This window comes from Hyaena hyaena, unplaced genomic scaffold (genome assembly GCF_003009895.1).
Source record: "Hyaena hyaena isolate Hyena2069 unplaced genomic scaffold, ASM300989v1 scaffold_588, whole genome shotgun sequence".
Classification (NCBI taxonomy): domain Eukaryota; kingdom Metazoa; phylum Chordata; class Mammalia; order Carnivora; family Hyaenidae; genus Hyaena; species Hyaena hyaena.
In genome coordinates, this window is record NW_024081222.1 from 745,409 (window position 1) to 765,285 (window position 19,877).

At 40.9% G+C, this 19,877-nt stretch overlaps 1 protein-coding gene across 7 annotated transcripts in view; it reads left to right on the plus strand.

The window, feature by feature from the left end:
• Positions 1-19,877, plus strand: part of FARS2 (phenylalanyl-tRNA synthetase 2, mitochondrial) — a 609,022-nt gene that overhangs the window by 450,241 nt on the left and 138,904 nt on the right. For all 7 annotated transcript variants that reach the window (XM_039256852.1, XM_039256849.1, XM_039256850.1 and 4 more), the window contains one exon: positions 6,192-6,343. In XM_039256852.1, the coding sequence (XP_039112783.1) occupies positions 6,192-6,343 (152 nt within the window). The remainder of the gene's footprint in view (positions 1-6,191; positions 6,344-19,877) is intronic.

Sequence of the window (19,877 nt, forward strand, 5' to 3'; positions counted from 1 at the left end):
ATAAGAGGGCGCTTAATACAGCTGGGGGACTTGGGGTTAGGGAGGCACATACTCCATGATTATTCTGCCACCTAACCCTGAACAGGCAATAAAACAATTCTTAGGTTGGAAGTATCAGTAATTGGCAGAGATAAGTTTTAAGAAGGGCAAACTGAAAAACATTCATAGATTCCTAGGATTAGCTCAATTTAATAAAATATGGGTATTATTCCAACCCCATAGAGGTAGCCACAATGTAATAAATATAAGGATAATATACCCTTCTAGGTGTCTCTTGGTGCTCTGCAACAAAAGACAGAACAAGCTTATTAACGTGTATATCATGTAACACATAGGAGTATAAGAAATGAGTAACTTAAAGGTTCAGTGTGTACTTGGGCTTATGTAACAGCTTAGCAAAAGAACGATAAATATTTAGATAAGTAACATGACAAAGGAAATGACCTGAGTATCTAGGGGTGGCAAATTAAGGAAAAGTACACATATGGGAAACTAATGGAAGATAAGGGCCAGTTAATAAAGTTTGATGTGTAGACTCTTCTGTGTTATCTCTGGGCTGATGTGGGTCTAGAGTTGTCTCCAGTGATTGGAGACAGGAGATACAACTCCTTTGCACATTTTTTGTCCTGCTTTTAGGCAAAGTGTGTGTGTGTGTGTGTGTGTGTGTGTGTGTGTGTGTGTGTGTGTGTGTGTTGTTAGCCAGTGGGGGGAGGGGAGGTGGCTGAGAGCTTTTCTTGTATCAGCTCAAAATAAACCATATACCAAAGTGACATACTTTGGGGTGGCATTTTTTGCTACTCTCTGATAAGAACAGAATTCACAAGAGTGTTTACCATCAGTGTTCATGAAGGGAATAAAGTCTGAGTTGGGCTAACCTCACTAACTGGGGTGTGCCATGTGCCTATACCCCAAGCCACTCAACACCTCTAGAGTGCAGAGCTCACTCAGTGCACTTGCTGTGGAATCCAAGGTTGAACCTTAACTTTGGCATCTTAAAGATAAAGTCAGAATCCCTTCTGACTTTTCCTTTCTTCCCCAGAGCTAATCACTGTTCTGAAGCCCCTTCTCACATCTGTTTTAATACAATTCACACATAGATATTATTGCCATACCTGTCTTTAAACTTCATTTAAATATTATAGTGAATACATCTTAATACAAGTTACTTTTTTAAAAACAACATGTTTTTGAATTTTAGCCATAGTGATGTATATATCTCCAGTTCACTCACTTTAACTCTCCTGTATTCTGTGTATAATATGACATATATGTAGTCATTATTATATGAGGTAAATACTAATAATACCTCTTTTTTAGAAGAGGAAACTGAAAACAGAGATTAAGCAGTTTGTCCAAATCATATAGTTAGTAAGGATGATTCAGTTTAAGTTCACAAATTTTTGCTTATTCCATTCCAATTCATTTAGTTAATAGCTTTTCCTGTTTAATGCCTTGGTTGGGATTTATAATGTGACACAGCAAGTGTGAGAATGGGTATCCTTATGTTACTCTTGACTTTACTTGGGGTGTTTCTAAAAAATTTTAACATTAAATATGTTTGCTGTAGGTTTTTAGTAAACATCTTAGAAGGAAGGAGGTTGCCTTTTATTTATAGTTTGCCAAAAAACCTCTTTCTTTCTTATAATGAAGTATTACATGTATGTGTACTTCTTTTCTGTGAAAAAAATCATGATTTTTTTCTTTATAGATTGTAGATTGGTTTTGCTTTCAAATCATTCTCAGTATTCTGGAATAAACCCTCCTAGGTCATTTTGTGTGATTATTGAATTGTTGGGGGGGTTTATGATTTTTGAATTTTATTTGCTGAAGTTACCTTTAGGATTTTATATGTAGGTTGTAAGGTGAAATTGGTCTACGATTTGTTTTAATTATTCTGTGATTATTCAGCTTTGGCTTAAAGTTTATAAATTCATGAAAGTAGTTTTCCCTCCTTTTCTGTTTCATGAAGTAATTTATGTGTTAAAGGGACTGCTTCACCTTATGTATTTGATAAAGTTATATTATGAACCATCTGAGTCTAACACTTTCGTTGTAAGATTTGCCTGATAATTCAATTTGTGACAGTGTCAATGGTTTAAATTTTCTGCCTTGAGTGAAAATTACCACCTAATCCAAGTTTTCAAATTCATTGTTATTAAATAGTTCATATTATTGACTTGTTACTTTTCAAAGTGTCTACCATAACTGTAGTTTTGATCACCTTTTCAATTCTTAAAAAGAAAAAACACACAAGAATTATAGGGTGGATCTCAAAAGAACAAATCAATTCATGGTTATTTGATAAAACTAATAAAATAGACATTGCTCATCTAGATCAAGAAAAGAAATAAGAACTGGGTTGTTTGTTTTTCGGGTGTGTAGCTTGGTGAGTTCCTTATATATTCTGGATATTAGCCCTTTATCTGATATGTCATTTGTCAAGAAGATGTGGTTTATCTATACCATGGAATACTACATGGCAATGAGAAACAATGAAATCTGGCCATGTGTAGCAACATGGATGGACCTTGAGGGTGTTATGCTGAGCGAAATAAGTCAGGAAGAGAAGGACAAATATCATATGTTTGCACGTATAGGAGGCTTAGGAGGAACTTGACGGAGGAACAAGGGGGAGAAGAAAGGCGGAAATGGTGGGGGAAAAGGAGAGAGGCAAACCATGAGAGACTCTTGAATGCTGACAAAAACTGAGGACTGATGGATATGGGGGGGAGGGGGGATGGGCATGGAGGAGGGCACTTTGGGGATGAGCACTGAGTGTTATGTGGAAACTAATTTGACAATAAACTATTTGTTAAAAAAAAAAAAAAAAGAAAAGAAAAGAAATAAGAAAACAAAAATAATATCAGCTGCCCCTTAAGGTCTATGAAATCTAAAATGGAAGCGGAAGATATGAAATGGAGAATCTCACACATAGTTCCTGAGAAGAACAGAACTTGAGAACTGAGAGTCTGACTCCCTGTGAATGTCCCATTTACAGAGGACTGAGACTCACTCTCCTAACCAATGAGTATCTGTCAAGAATATTTCACCATCCTCCAGCCAGTGTACTTACTGCTTAGACTCGGGCTGGACTGTTTTCTCTGCACACCCCTCCCTGTTGATACAGCTCGCCCTAAGCCCTCAACAAACTCACCTGCAGCATGCATTTTCTGAATTGCAGTCCCTCTGCTATTCCTGAATGAACTCAGCTTCTGGTAATTCAAGCTTGCCTCAGTCTGCTTCTTTAGGTTAACAGGTTTTTTCCAATTCTAAAATTACCTGGTTCTGTGATTATGGATTATCAGGTAATTACCAAATCACTTTGCCTGTCCACCTCTTCTTTGTCGTCCCACATGGTCACTGTCTCTTCATCAGAACATATCCAGGGATGGAGGTAGGTCTCTATGCCTTATTGACCCTATACATCCATTAGCTTGTCTGGTTACAGAAGAAAGAACAGCTAAATTGATTCACTGTAATGTAGACATTGCTCACACAGGGTAGTGTTGTAATGTGCTCTTAACAAATACCTACAATGTAATGGAGACTTTACAAGGTAATAGAGATTTGGAGGTGAAAAAAGATACACACCCCACCCTCAAAAGCAATTTACACAATTACAATAATGAAAGGTAGTATGAAAGAGAAGTATAGGCTACCTTAACTAGGGACTAATGGAGTCTTTGAGGGTTAGAAGTGAATGTGGTAACAGAGAATCAGAAGTAGAGTAGGGAGGGCAGGAAGTAGTATATGGAGGAAGTAGCTTAGTGTGTTCAAGAAACCAAATAAGCCAGGCTGGTGTGAGAGCCTGGAGAATAACAGAAAGAACTAGAACTTTTCAAGAATTGGAAACTTTATCCTAAGAGGAGTGGGAAGCCCCTGGTTAGTTTTTAACACTACCTCTGGCTAAGCATCAGAAAGCCTACAGTCCAGTGACCATAGATCCATAGTCATCTTATTTTCAAAACAAAATTTTATTTTCCCTTCAAAAAGCAAAAGTCACTAGTAGATGTCACACATCTGACATACCCCAATTAGTATATTTAATGCTTCCTTTAGATAAACCATTACTTTAAACTTGTCATATATAATTTGTTAGCTTGAACTAGTTTGCGGTATAATAGTCTGGGCTTTTAAAACTAGTTTTTACTGTAGGATGTATTTTTTTTTTAATGTCTTGGGAGCCTGTATTCTGGCTGACAGCATTATTATGCTACTATCGTGTTTCTTTTTTTTTTTTTTTAATAGTTTATTGTCAAGTTGGTTTCCATATAACACCCAGTGCTCATCCCAACAAGTGCCTTCCTCCATGTCCATCACCCCCCTTCCCCTCTCCCCCTACCCCATCAGCCCTCAGTTTGTTCTCAGCATTCAAGAGTCTCTCATGGTTTGCCTCCCTCCCTCTCCCCCAACTATTTTTCCCCTTCTTCTCTCCCGTAGTCCTCTGTTAAGTTCCTCCTAATCCTCCTATACATGCAAACATATGGTATCTGTCATTCTCTGACTTATTTCACTCAGCATAACACCATCAAGGTCCACCCATGTTGCTACACATGGCCAGATTTCATTCTTTCTCATTGCCATGTAGTATTCCATTGTATAGATAAACCACATCTTCTTGATCCACTTTCCCAGAATACTTCGAAAACAGCATTTGCCTCTCTTCGTTTCCAATCTCTCATGCTCGTACAGTGGATTTCTTTCCAGAGGCTTCTAAACATAGGATGGNGAACATTGGGGTAAATGTGCCCCTATGCATCAGCATTCCTGTATCCCTCGGGTAAATTCCTAGCAGTGCTATTGCTGGGTCATAGGGGAGTTCTATTGTTAATTTTTTGAGGAACCTCCACACTGTTTTCCAGAGGAACTGCACCAGTTTCTTGTTGTCACTGGGTTGCCTACACAAATGCTCAGTTAGGCACCTCCCACTTCTGTCATCAGAGCTCAGTAGTACCTCAGCTTGGATCACCTGAAGAGGACATTTCATGCTAATTCTTGGCAATGCCAGCTTTTTATCTAATTTCCCTCAACTTGCATGTTCCTGAAGTAGCAGGAGGATAGCATCCAAAGGAAGATCAACTTGTGTAGCCACCAGACTCCTGTCCTTTTGTTACATTAACCCAGGGATGGTTTATCACAAGATCCTGACTTTATTGTGGGAGAGAAAACCGAGGATGTTTTTCAGGAGCATTGGTATTCTGTCAAAAGCACCTAGATAGTAGCTATATAACGTTCATTTGAAATGTGTGTCTGACAACTTTATTGATATTTCAAGTTGAATAATCATATTTTGTTTGAGTATTTGATTCTTCAGAGGTCTTGCCATTTAAAAAGTTATACTTTTCCTGATCAGTGATTCACCAAAGGACTTATAGTGATACCAGACTTGGTGTAAACCAGTTTATAAATTTGCTCTTCTAACAGATTTATACTTTGGCACGTATTCCCTTAGGACTTTGCAGTTATATAACAAAACATTTTTTATTGTGGCAGTAACTTATAGACCAACACTATATGTATAAGGCACATAAACAAACACAGTGACTTCTAAAAGCATCTAATTCTAAATATCTGTCCAGTGTAATGAAGAGATTGAATAAACTGGAAAAAAAAAATAGAATAAAATGGGGGAAATGGCTACATTTGTGTTTATCTATCTTTAGAACTATAATTTGAAAAATAACTCCCCAAATGACTACTTATCATCCCAGGCTTTTATTTTAATAATTAGAAATACTAACAAATAATGACATTACTAATTGAAATATCAATTTTGACAAGCCTTTACTTATTTCTGTATTAAAATGATTTCCTGAAAATATCACAGGAAGTTAATGAATTGCTTGTTAATTAAATGTGAACTTTTCTACTCTAGTATTCCAATGGAAAAAAACCCTGAAATATGATATATTCAAATTGCTTTATACTAAATTGAACATTAATGGTTATACAAATATAATATATGGTAATGTTACAAAGGAATGTGATAAGAATCCATAATATTCATAATGGAATTTGCTAATTTTGAATATTGGCTTTATCTTTCTGTTCTCTTTGTTCCTAAAAAATCCAAATGCTGAAATAATGCTTTACCAGCATTTTCTAATTAGCCAAGTGTAACTTTCCATGAAAAATTTAAACATTCTCATCCAACTAACAAATCAATCTCTTTTCTTCTCTTGTTTTGTTAGCCTCTTAGCAAATACCCTGCTGTGATAAATGACATCTCATTCTGGTTACCCTCTGAGAATTATACAGAAAACGATTTCTATGACTTAGTACGAACAATTGGAGGAGACCTGGTGGAAAAAGTTGATCTGATAGACAGATTTGAACATCCAAAGTAAGTAAAAAAAAAAAAAAAAAAAAAAAACCTTCTGATTTTATCCTTTGTTGTTTCTCTGTGAAAAATGGCTGTGGAAACATATAATGAAATTTTCCTGGAACTCAATGCATATGATACAAAATGTCTCCAGAATTTATAGTGAACGTATTGTTTATCAGAAAAAACTTTTATATCATTCCTTTCTGAAGATCTTTCTAAAATACATATTTAGTCTTTCCTGCCTTTGTAAAGAAAAATATGTGAAACAATGTTTTAAAGATCATGGAGTTTTTCAGTATTGCTTTTAGAAGTTATTTCTTACCATATCACGTCCCAGGAACAGAGGAGTTTATGGGGGAAAAGCTGGTTGGTTAGTCTCTTGGTAAATATTTATGAAGTTTTGCCACATGCCAAAAGCTGTATTGGGTCCTAGGATAAAGTTTAGTAACTGTCTCAGGATCCATCTCAGTGTTGGCCTGTTTGCCCTGGTGTGTGGCGGGGAGAAGGGGAGGTTAGTCTTATGCTAATCAGATTTGACTGGGCTTTGGCTTTAGAAAAGTTTTCTTGGATTATATCATTAAGGACTTGCTCTGATACAGTGTTCTATTCTATTTCATTCTTTAGGGATTCTAGTTATACATAAGTAGTCTCTTCTTTGTCTGACTTCTCTACCTGTCAGCTTTTCTCTAATGTTTTAAAGCTCTTATTTCCACTTCATTTTGAATGCTTTTCTCATTGCTACCTTCTCTGTCCCTTACTGTTTTCTGCAGTCTCTTCTTCCTTGCTCACATTCCATTTCTGTTTTTGGTTACTTTGTTTTCCCCACCTTTTCTGAGTTCTGTGAGCTCACATTTCCATTCCATCTGTTTTCTTGCCATCTACTCTCTATTTCTGCTTTGTAATTTTGCTTCACAGAGGAATTGCTTCATTTGGGTTTTAAAATTTATTGCAAGGTGTTTGACCAACAATTTCTTATGATCTAATGGCAACATTTTTTTCTATGATTTGTTTGTTAGTGAGTTTTTCTGCTATCTTCTTTATTTTTCCTCAATTTTTAAATTGATATATCTGTGATGTGCATATGATTACCTTTTTGTTACTTATATTCAGACATCACTGGATTTTCTGAACCAGCTATTTGCACAAAGTTGAGATGTGAGGTTGGGGGCTGACTTGGCATAGAGGGGCTAGGGTGATCATTCAGGCTAGTTGTTTTCACAATCCTACAGCTTTCTTCCTCTCCATTGCTGAGAAATCAACTCTTTCTTTAAATATGGCCCATTCATCTCATTGATTCTTTATGTAGTTCTGCCTCCCATCCCAAATCCTCTCTTCTTACAAACAAAAGATTCACCTTTGTTTACCTCAGTGATAAAGATTTTGAACTTCAGGTCGTAACCCTCAGCTCTGAGAAATGTATCTTTGCTGGTGTTTTCTGAGAAATATCACTGTATGTTTCTTCTCTTTATATCCTCTCATTGTCTTCTACTTGATTTCAGCTGCTTTTGGCAGCCTTTAAATCTACTTTGGAGTTTTCAGATAATATCTGCCCCTTAACTTCACAGAAAATAGAATGTATGGAGCAACCTGGGTTTTTGACACAATGGAATACCCATTCAGCCCGGAACTTTTATGTGAGAGAAATTTCCAGGAATTTGCATGTTGATACTGAAACTCTGGTTACTGACTTTTGAGGAGGAGGAAAAGTATGGGAATAATACTGATTACTAGGTAATAACTGATATACCAAAAGCACATGACTTGTTGATTTTTCCCCATTGTTGTTTGATATGTAGAAAATCCTTTGGAATCAAGGATTCAGAATCCATTCTTAATTTTTTACTTTTCAAGCTTTTTGCTTCTTGCTATTGTCTTAGCTCTGCAATTCTGCCTCTCCTATCAACAGTGTCAAAGTTAGATGAGTTGCCCTTTCTGGTTAAGATCATCAGATCTTAAAGGTTATAGAGCAATGTTATTGTCTGGATGTGGGCGTTTGGTTTGGGGGAGGGAATAAATGCTGGGTTTTCCTGACTTGTAGGTGATTTGCAGCGGTTAGGGTAAATGCAATATGGGCATGTTAATTGGAGCAACTGCAGTGAGAGTGAGGTAGTGTCAGAATCCTGTGGACCAGGGACAGACCAGGCAGGCAGATACTCCATTAAAAAAAAAAAAAAATCACTGGACTGTTGAAGAGTCCTCTGTTGATGCAGATCTATACACCAACCACATACTGTCTGTTGCAAGGAGAATTTGTCCAGTTCCTTCTGAAAGAGACATTCTTTTTATTAGAAATTTGGAAACAATCAGCCAACCAAAATATACTTATTGGCACTGACCTTATCATTTTTTAAATAAATGTTAACCAAATATTTAAGGCCTATTATTCTGGAGCTCTGCAAAATGACTAGCCTGTCCAGAGTGTGCCCCGATCTTAAAAATGTACTTGGTTATTGAAGTAAGCTTACCGTGGCAGATATTGCTAAATATCTCTCAATATCCAATACCCCTTTTAAAAAAATAAGGTAACCTTGATTTTTTTATCTAAGCAGCTTGCCAGCCAACTAACAGTCTATACTTCTGAGCCTCCACTATAACTAAGTGTATCTTTGTGGCCAAGTTTAGCCAGTGATTTATAAGTAGAAGTGTTTAATGGTATTTCCACAAGTTTCCCTGAAAAGTTGGGTTGAGGCTGTCCTTTTTCCTTTCTGCTACTTGGATGTGAATGTAATGGCTGGTACTTTGGCAGCCATTATGGCCCATGGTCTGACCTTCACAATGGAAGTTGTGTCATATACAGCCTGGGTCTCTGATGCTGGAGTGTCAGTTCAGCCCTGAACTCAGCCCCTTTTATGTGAGACAAGTATCTTGTTGAAGCCACTTTTTTTTGTATCTTTGTTACTGGGAACCAAAGGAAAACTTTGCTATTATAGCCCTTAGGAAAAGGACATACATGGAGAAAATGACACATTATTTAGTAATAGCAGCTCGCTGAGTAAAGATTATCAGCAAATATCTAGGGCAAGAGGGTGGCAAGCTTTTTCTGTTAAGGGCCAGATAGTAAATATTTTTGACTTTTGAGGTAATATCTGCTCACCTCTGCTGTTACAAAAGCAGCCACAGACAAAATGAAATCAAACAAACATGACTGTGTTCCAATAAAGCTTTAATTACAAAAATAGGTGGCAGGCTAGGTTTGGCCCATAGTTTGCTGATTTCTGATATAGGGGAGGCAGCCACATACAGTTTTTTTAACTGACCCCCACTCACATATTCTAAAACCCTCCTCTCATAGGTGTTTTTACCTGAAGCACCCTATACCCCTCCCATTCTCCTCCCATTAAGAGTTCCAGACTTGGGTGGTGGCATGTGGAGAGTCACCTAGCCTTGCACTCATCAATGCATATCTTGAACTCAAGACTTACTTTATTTTCTAAACACATAAATTAAATATTGCAAGACAGGGGCGCCTGGGTGGCTTAGTCGGTTAAGCGTCCGACTTTCGTTTGGGTCATGATCTCGTGGTTCGTGGGTTTGAGCCCCGCGTCGGGCTCTCTGCTGACTGCCAGCTCAGAGCCTGGAACCTATTTCAGAGTCTGTGTCTCCCTCTCTCTGACCCTCCCCTGCTCACGCTGTCTCTCTCTCTCCTAGAAATAAATAAAAATATTTTTTAAAAAAATATTGCAAGACATTCCAAAGAGCTCTGCTCCTTCTTCTCCTAACATCAAAAACTGAGAAATGCTAGTGATGAGTAAAAGACTCTTCTATATAAACAAGTAGTTGAACAAATTGTGTGTTATTTTTTCAACAAGTTAAATGTCATTTTATGAACAAGAGCAGATCATAAGGTATTTCAGGGAGACATAAACTACTGAATATGAGCCTAATTTCATAATGTTAGACAAATGGACAGATTTTTTCAGGGTTACAGATAGCAGTTTGCGCCCTGAAGGAGGTAGCTGTTCAGGTTAGAAGAAGATGACATTTTGATCTAGTCCGCCATTCAGAATCTTCTCCCAGAGCATCTTTGCCACTTAATCTGTAGTCCACTTAATGTGCAGAAGAGTTCTTGTAGTTCCAGATTTCATATAACAAAAAATAAAGTAGTGATTACTTTGGAGGAGAGAGCTGCGGTCACCACATGTACTCTAATGCCTTTGCAATATTGTGCTATATGCATGCACTGAATAATGAGAAAACTTGGGAAAATATGTATGTCAACATACAAACCTGGATATCTGTTCCCTGACACCCTTCTGAGTACACTGGTCATGGTTTATGCAACTGAAGGAATTATGGTGAACAGTGTTTATTTTCTCCTGTAACACAATTGCTTAAAATATTTCCTAGCCCGGGGTAGGAGAGAGAGAGCAAAGAAGAGCAGAAGGAAACTTAACCAGTGTCTTCAGCCACTAACACCTCATTTGGGGATGCCAACAATTATTTGTGAACTGCAGAAATGGACTGTAAAGTGGGCTCAAATAGGACAGATTTCAGCTAGGCTCAAGGCAGAGGTTTTGGGGAATTAGGACTGGGGAATTTAAAAGACTTCCTTGATTTGACTGCAAGGAAGAGGTGGGGAAAATGGTGATGGGGAAAATGTCCAGGTGTCTGCAGCAGGTACTACCCAGCAATGTCTGCAAACCAGAGCCTCCCATAGACTTCCACCACGTTCCTGGGGCTGCTGCTTACTCTGCTCACACTACTCACACAGTTGTGGTCACGCTTTCCTGAATCCATGAGCCTGTAGTCAAGGTCTGGCTGGGATTGAGATGCTAGAAGTAAGCATACTGAGCTGTGGGCACCAAAGGTGAGTCCCAGCCCTCTTTAGCTCTACTGATAAAACTAATGGTTCTGTTCTTTATGGCTGACCACTTGCAGTTTGTATAGATTGGCATTGGTAGGTACACTGGAGCATTTGTCAGCACTTTTAACAGAGTGTTGGAGAGACAGTTCACTGGGAGAGGCACCTTCTAAATGTGGCTGGCCCTGTCTCTCAGTGGGTATGATTCATGGACATCACCTGCTCATAACCGGCCATGGTGTGGTGGGGGGAGCAATTAGAGTGACTTCTCCCTCCTCCTCCTTGAAGTCTTTCCCTCCCTTCTTTCTTTTCCTGGTGTATTTGTTTTTGCTTTTTCAAACTGCATCTAATAAAAACATAAAAGTTTAAAAATAAAAAGATGGAGATTCATTCATCATCTGAACACCCTCACACCAGCTCTTAATATTTGTCACATTTTCTCTGTCTTGAATATCTCTGTATATGTACATCAGATGATGTTTGATCCTTGAATGGTTTCTACATTATCAGCCCCTTGGTCTAGAGTGGGGTTCTTCAGCCTCTGCACTAATGATATTTCGGGCCAGATAATTCTTTGTTGTGGGGGCTATTCAGTGCGTTGTAATTTGCTAGCAATGCCTGTGGCCTCTGCTCCCATCCAGTCTCAGCCCTCCCTACTTATGATCAAAAATCCCTCCAGACATTGCCAAATGCCCCCTGTTGGGCAAAATCCCCTCCAGTTAGGAACCACTGGGCTGTCATTTAGCAGAGAATTTCTTATGTCTTCTGAAAAATATTATTTCTTAAAATCATGCTTTATTTTTATGTTCTGGCCAGCAGGGAGAAGAGACAGAAGGACCTCACAAGAGGGAGGTGTTTTGCCGGGGGGTGGGGGGGAAGGGGTCGGTTCTTGTGGTTCCAAGAGACACACTTGGTGAATACAGGAAAAGCTGAGCACACCAACTAGACCTCAGGAAGAGCAGGAGCTCTTTCTGGGGTATGCGTACCAATTTCTACTTCTCTATTGCATTTTGTTTCCTCACACTCACTCTGGCTCTCCATCCCCGGCCCCTCCACTTTCTGCCATGTAGCTCTGGCTCACTATCAGTTCTAAATACCCTGCCCAGCCCCTGAGTCTAAGTGACCATCAGGTGTCAGCTCTCAGCACCCATTGCTAGTGCCTTGCCCAATTCTTACACTCTCAACAAAGGAATCTCACTGGCCCCACTCAGCTTTTCTGGCCAGGTGAGAAGTCACTGACCAGCTGGTGGACAGGCTCCACTTGAGTCACATCCCCACGCATGCTCTAATTAGCCACATGAGTCAAATGGACGGTCCTCTGACCTTGTTTTACAAGTCAGTAGGTTCACTGTTTATACAGACCTTTCTTTGTTTTCTCTGTAACCTGAACTCAGTAGCTTCTGACTCCAGCACCACTATTTTCAGAATTCCTTGAACTTCATGCAGAGTGGCATGTCATAAAAACTTTAATTAATTGATTCTTGAGTTCCTGTGTCATAGGAGACATTGGGACCACAAGGATATTAAGGCAAGATCCTAATTTTTATGAAGCAGATAACACAGGAAAAGTAAACAGCAATAAAAAGTAGAAGGGGATAGATAATAAGGTGGGTTAAGCCTAGTAAATGGCCTGCACAGTTACTTGCACATAACTGATGCTCAGTAAACTTTCATGGACTTAAAACAAGGGGCATGTGTCTAGGGCTATAGATTCAGAGGAAAGAAGCCATTGATCTGGGAAGACTTCCCAGGAGGCAGGATAGCAAGTTTTGCATGTCTGTCTCCTCTCTGATACCTTGTGAATGAGATGTACACAATTCTGATTCTAATTAATGTCAGTAAGTGCTTTTCAGTAGAAACCTTCAGTTCCTGTAAAAAGAACTCCAAGTTGTTATGTTCTTTTGTTGCTGGGACAGATTCACTCATGGTAGCCCCTTTAAGACATAGGGGATGCATTTAAGAGTACACCTGAATCAAAACAGGAAACTTTTTTGGAACCAAGGTCTAGGGGCCAGAGACCTTCTGCAGCTGGGTGCCTCTGGTTCTATCCCTCTGCTCGCTCCTCTGTAGATACGGTATCTGTATCTTCCTCCACTCAACCCCTACTTTCACACGCATGGACATCTCCACCTATTTCTGCATTGGCCAAAGTCTTTTCTTGCCAGTCCACTCCATTGTCCAAGTGCAAACTGGAAGGAACTAAACCAACTGACTGGTCAAACTGCCATCATCCCTTTTGGGGAGAGCCCTTTAACCAAGCTGTCTTCCGGGGTTCCAGGCAGTATGTGGATGGACCACTCTTGGGTTAAGAACTTGTTGTTCTGGCCAGGGACTGCTAATAAGACAGCTCAGCCCTGGTTTCCAGAACAAAGAGCCAATTGTCTGAGCATTTTCAACCAAAAGGGTTCACGGGACATGTTCTTAGAATAAGCACCTAAGTACTGCCCTCTTTTCCCCCATCGCCCACCAGTTTGCTCCATGTATGGGGCTCTGTGTAACCACTCCTAATCACTGGCTCATTCCTATCTTGTGTTCCTTATTGGCATTTAAATTTTTCTAGACTGTTCCACTTGGTGGAAACTGTTTGCTCCATGTATGGGGCTCTGTGTAACCACTCCTAATCACTGGCTCATTCCTATCTTGTGTTCCTTATTGGCATTTAAATTTTTCTAGACTGTTCCACTTGGTGGAAACTCTGTAGAGCACGGTGGCATAGATGCTCACTTGCGTCTTCCCACAATGTTTATATTAGTAGAAGGAGGCTGCCTCAATGCGTGACACTTCATTGATCCTGCTTCACTCCTTAGAGGAGCTTTTGTTAAATGACTGCAAGTATTTTATGGCATAAAAAGTAGAGGCAAGAAAGAACACAGAATCCAGAATCAGAAGCCATCAGCTGAGTCTTGGCCCTACACCTCCTAGATGTCTGATATTGGGACAGTCTGAGCCCAGTTCCCTCATCTGCCAACCAAGGGTGCTAATATCATCTTTAAGGGGTATAGCTGCAAAAATTAGATGAGCCTGTATATGTAAAATGCTTTGAAAATGGCACAGAAGTTTGTTTGTTTTTTTTTAATGGCTAGCTATTACAGTAAATACTAGTAACTTTCACAGTCAACCTACCTTGTCTATTAAAATAAAGAATAACCTCAGCACAGCTAGACGTCTTGGACTTGGCAGCCAAATACATGAGTAGGAAGTTCTGGTACTAAAGGGAAGCAGAACAGACTTCATATAAAAGTATCATTCTGGGGCACCTGGGTGGCTCAGTCAGTTAAACGTCCAACTTAGCTCAGGTCATGATCTCACGGTTCCTGGGTTCGAGCCCTGCGTTAGACTCTGTGCTGATAGCTCAGAGCCTGGAGCCTGCTTCATATTCTGTCTCCCTCTTTCTCTGCCCCTCCCCTGCTTGCACTCTGTCTCTCTCTCTCAAAAATAAATAAATATAAAAAAATTTTTTAAAGTATTATTCTGAAATGATACATGTTCTTCCTGCAACTTAAGGAGCAAAGTTTTAATTATAAAGATGCTGGTTGACCAAGCTGTGTAGGCAGTATGGCGGCTCTCTGGGTTGTGTGTTGAGAAAACGCTATGCACTGTGGCAGGTGGGATGACATCTCTGGTTTAGAAATCACTCCCTGGTCTGTTTTCTTGTGACAGAGCCAAATAAGTACAGTTATCTGAACTTAAAGCTTGGCCAGCAATGAAAAGCCAGCTATAGCTAATTTTGAGCGAGCTTGTCAGAAGTTGTGTCCCCTTGAAGCTGACAGCATGCAGTCCCAGGGAGGTGGTTCGAGGTGGCCAGGCCTGCTTTAGAACCCTCCTGGCTTCTTTCCCTTTCTTCGCTTTTATTGCAATGCTGGTGGCGTGAGTATAAGAACTTTTATTGTTGCGGTTCAGACAGCCCAGAAAGCAATTCTAAGAATGCTATTTTTAGCCTGGATATTTGTTTTTTTCCCTGCCTCCCATCCTTTCCCTCCTTCTCCCAAAGCCTTCTTTTTAAAGCAGCCCACGAGGGGTGCCTTTCCTCACCATCACACAGCAGCCCTGTTTGCCACCAGCACTAGACAAATTAAAACACAATTAGTTCCGTCCCCGAACACCTTGTTCTGCCTTGTCCCCCAGCACTTCACCATTTGCTGAAGGATTCTTTGGAATTACCTTCAGCACTGACCTGGCGGGGCCCCAGGAACAGCATCTCCACACAGGGCAGAGAAGGAGCAGAGAGAGCACTTGATGACAGCCAGGCAAGGAGAGAGGCCAGGCGCTTAATGAGCTGAATCTTCAGTGATGTGCTGTGTTATAGCACACCTTTGTGAGAATTAACCATGGAGCTGCTCCTCCCTCTTTTACTTTTAATTAGCGGTTTTCAGGGAATTCTTTGGATGTTATCCTCACTTGGCATCCTGTGCACCTTTTTGTAGCGTAGAGATTGAATGCTCTCTTTCCAGGATTCGAGGCTCAAGTAACATCCCTTAATGTTTCCTTGTCCCACCCCAACAGTATTGATCAGATTAAAGCAAGTTAAAATGCACACCAAGGACAATCTGTCACAGAATTTCTGGCAGAAATGTGACGGCGAAGGGCAGCCCCACCCCATCATTTGAGACAGTTATGAGCAATGCTCTAAATCATTTTGGATCTTTAAATCTGTTATCCCAGGTCACAAGGTCACTTCAACTAGCTACCACCCAAATTTGATACCCAGAGCCAGCAGTGGGAGGCTGCCCTCCCTCCCCGCCCTCCCCCACCTCCCACCCCCCACTGCACTATCTGCAGTGTGTCAGTTACCTTGTCCTTCATACCCCACAGAGGCTTGGCCTTGGATGTGCTATGGCCCTCACAGCTAACGACAATGTCGTAGTAACTGAGAGATTTATGAATCCACATATAGCCTCAGAATCATACATAAGATAACCAAACAGTTATCCTGAGTACAGATTTTGGAGTTGAGTCTCTCAAGATGGGCCTATGATTTGTAAGAAAGTCTCTGAAAACTATTTGAATCACTCTGAAAAAATTCATATTTCCCAATAGCAGAGATGGACTTAGCAGACTTGCCAATCCCCCCTGGCTCCAACATCAGACAGGCTGGGGCGACCATGCACGCAGTGTGCGGGCTAGGGTGGTGCCATACGGCCACCTAAATGTCTCTTGCACTACTTTCCTTAACTTGGTCATAACTGAGACTCAAGCAGTTGATGTCCTAAAGGTGACAGCAGGCAGGCACCTCTAGGGATGAGAGGTCAGCTCCGTGGGAAGGGACCAGTGGTGGGTGCCCACAGATGGTCCAAATGGTATCCAAGAGCTAGGGCATGTTTCTTATTGGCAGTCTTTGGTAGGGGGCCATGCAGTCAGTGAGCACAGTGGAAGCATGTGGCATAGCAGACAAACAATCCCAGGGCAGCCAGGCTTAGGGGCAGCAGTCTGCCTGGATACTCCACTGGTTGGATGCAGACCCAGGGCTCCTGACTGTCCCCTCCTTAGACTTGGGATTGGATTTGGCAGCCAGCCATGGGAGTGGGGAGGTAGGGGATGGTGAATTTAAAAAATCCAGGAGACCAGCAGGAACTTCAATTTGTGTTGTTGTTGTTGTTGTTGTTGTTGTTGTTGTTGTTGTTATTGTTGTTGTTTAATACCTATAGCTTTACTGGCAGGGAGGGGGTCTGTTTATTCACATGTAGTCTGGAGCCAGAGAAAGTATGATGGGAATTTAATCAGGTGTCTAGTGAGGACAGAGCAAGATAGAATGTTCCATGAGATTTACATCAAGAAGAAGACACCTCAAAGCAATGTGGTATAAGTAGGTGTAAGTAAGGGAGTCCTGTCTCCGTGGGGCTGCTGTGGCAGCCAGAGGACTAGTCAGACACTTAGGAAATGAATTCAGGACCTTATATTCAGTTTCCCCCCAGCGTGTCACCACCACCTGCTCATAGGGACATCAGCCTCCTGCAGAGTTCCCCTCAAGTATGTCTGGAGGTCTCAAACTTATCCTGCATTTGCTTACAAGCTTCCTGTGAACATGCCAGTGACTCTTCTGGGACCCCGGGTTTTCCCTGCATATCAGCGACCCTGCTGCTGCCCCGACCAGCACAGCTATGGGACTCTGGGGTCTTCACGGTGTCCTGTGCTATTTCAGGTTTGGACATTGCCATGCCTTCCCCCGCTGCTGTCACATCTGTCTCCTGAGACTCCAGCAACTCTGCTTTGAACCCATCTCTCCCTTCCTACCTTGCAGAGCCCTTCTTCCCCCCACCATACAACCAGGCTTTCCCCTCCAGGTAAACCCATGAAGGCTTGGGGATTCCAGTGCAGACCTGACTCCATCTTAGTTTAAACCAAAATCTTTTCCATGGAAGCACAGTTGAGAAATGAGGACAAAATCAGCAAATTGCCAATCACCTTCTCATCGTTTATCAACATAACTCTTTTGTAACATCTTATTTAATATTTCTCAGAGGAGAAAGAATACCCCATGAAAGTTTTTAGATTCTCTGTTTGATGGATCCAGCTAACGTCCCCTAAAAGAAAGTGACAATAGTAAGATGAGAAGAGAGGAAGCCAGCAGTGAAAATTAAACAGGTGAAGTATTTGTATGAGAGAGGACTGCTGTGGTCTCGACATTTACACAGAATTTTACTGGAATAATTGCTTATCTCATCCCAGCATTTATTGAATATAGTAATCTCTCCTAGCTGATCATCTGTCCAGCAATACACACAGTGTGCACTTTTGGAATTCTGTAGTGATGGTGGAGTAAGCATTTCTAACATGTCGTGTTTGACACTTGCCACACTGCATTGTGTTTATACAGCTCCCACTACTGCACTGCCAGTTACGGCCAGACACTGGGTCTTTAACTTTCTACTCTACTTGAGATATAAAACTTAGCAACTACTCAATAAACATTTTTTATGAATGAATGATAAAAAGAAAATCCAGCAACAACATACTTATATCATATTTTCTGCAGATAAAACTGGCATCCCTGTCTATGTAGAAGAGTCCCCATTTGGTAACATTTTGCACTTGGGTGACCAGAATCATTTACAACCCATATCCATTATGACGGTTTCTGAGGAAGAATATGAGTAGAGAGGAGGATTGCTCCTTGGGAACAGAAATTGGGTCATAGCAAGTTGGATTCTGAGTAAACTGCTGGTTTAAAAATAATGTTTTTGAGACCAGTGTTCAAATAGAAAAAAGGAAGAAAAGGAAAAGGAAAAAAATGCCTTTTTAGAAAATTGGTGATATCCTCTGTAAAATATATTTTAAAGCTCTGAGCATCTATGATCAGAAAAGTGTGGGGTGTTAGAAGTATGCAGATTATTCATGATTACCTAGGAAACCCTTTTCTGATTGGAAGAGGGACAATTGCAGGGTAGAATAGAAATTCAGAGAGTCAGATCATAACATGCTTATGTGTGTGTTTGTTTGCCACAAGATGAGGAACAGGGAAATTTTTGAAGGAATATAACATGAAAGGAAGAAAAAAGCTGTCTATGCAGGGAAGGCGGAGAAACCTTGGCTCTCTTGAATGTGGACTTTCCAAGCCACGTATGTACCTAAGGCCATTGGTATAATAGGAATAGTGGACCCCTGACATGGCTGCCAACATCCCTTTCTAGAAGCATCATCTTCTGCAATATGCATGGTTAATAGGAGAGCATCTACACTGGTCCAGTGGGACTCTGCCCCTTGGCCTAAGTGATTGATCCAGGGGTGAGCACCTGATAGTGCTGGCCCAGTAAGGCCTTTTCTCCATAATGTTTGGATAGACCAAAGAAAGCTTAAGCTATGAGTGACATACTTAGTAGCCATCTGTGGCCATGTTTCCCATGTGGGGAGAATGTGTTGAGCAGAGAGGGAGAAGGAAGCCGCAGAACAGAGATGCAAGATGAAGAGAAGATGCTGGTGGTGGTTGAGTCCCTGGTTCCATTGTGTTCTGGGGTGTAGCTGCACCCTGCCCTTCCCACAGCTCTGTTGTCCAGTCCTTGGTCAGATTCCCTAAGCAAGTGTAACTCGTCCCTGTTGTTTCACATGGGTTTTCATTATTCGAGATCAAGTGGGTTCTAAGACATACTCGCAGACTTTTGGCACTGGAAGAGGGCAGGAAGTAAGAGGGTGACAGGCAGAAGTCATCAGGTTCCTTTCTGGAGAACTCTGGAGCACCACAGAGATGAGGCTGCAGAGGGCCCTTGAGCTCCAAATGTTTCTATTCAGTATAATGTTGAATGGTTCTTTTCCTCTTGGCTGGAATAGCTAAAAATTCTTGTGTCTCAAGTTGTGACTCATTCATTCTAGTGTACATGTATTTGAAATCACCTTGGGTGAGGCACTGTGTTATCTATATTTGTGGTCAGGAGATATACAAATGACTTTTTAGGGGTTCCTGGGTGGCTCAGTGAGTTAAACGGCAAACTTTAGCTCAGGTCATGATCTGATGGTTTGTGGGTTTGAGCCCTGCATTGGGCTCTGTGCTGACAGCTCAAAAGCCTGGAGTCTGCTTCTGACTGTGTGTCTCCTTCTCTCTCTGCCCCTCCCCCACTGTGCTCTGTGTCTTTCAAAAATAGATAAACACTTAAAAATTTTTTTATAATGATTTATTAAATGAGTCCTTGTCCTCAAGGAGCTCATGATCTGGTTAGGGGGTCAGTGCACACAGATATTTGCAATTTAATATGAGAAGTGTCTTGGGTGAGAGATGGCACCACCACAGTTTCAAGGAAGAGTAGCACCTCACTTTGCCTT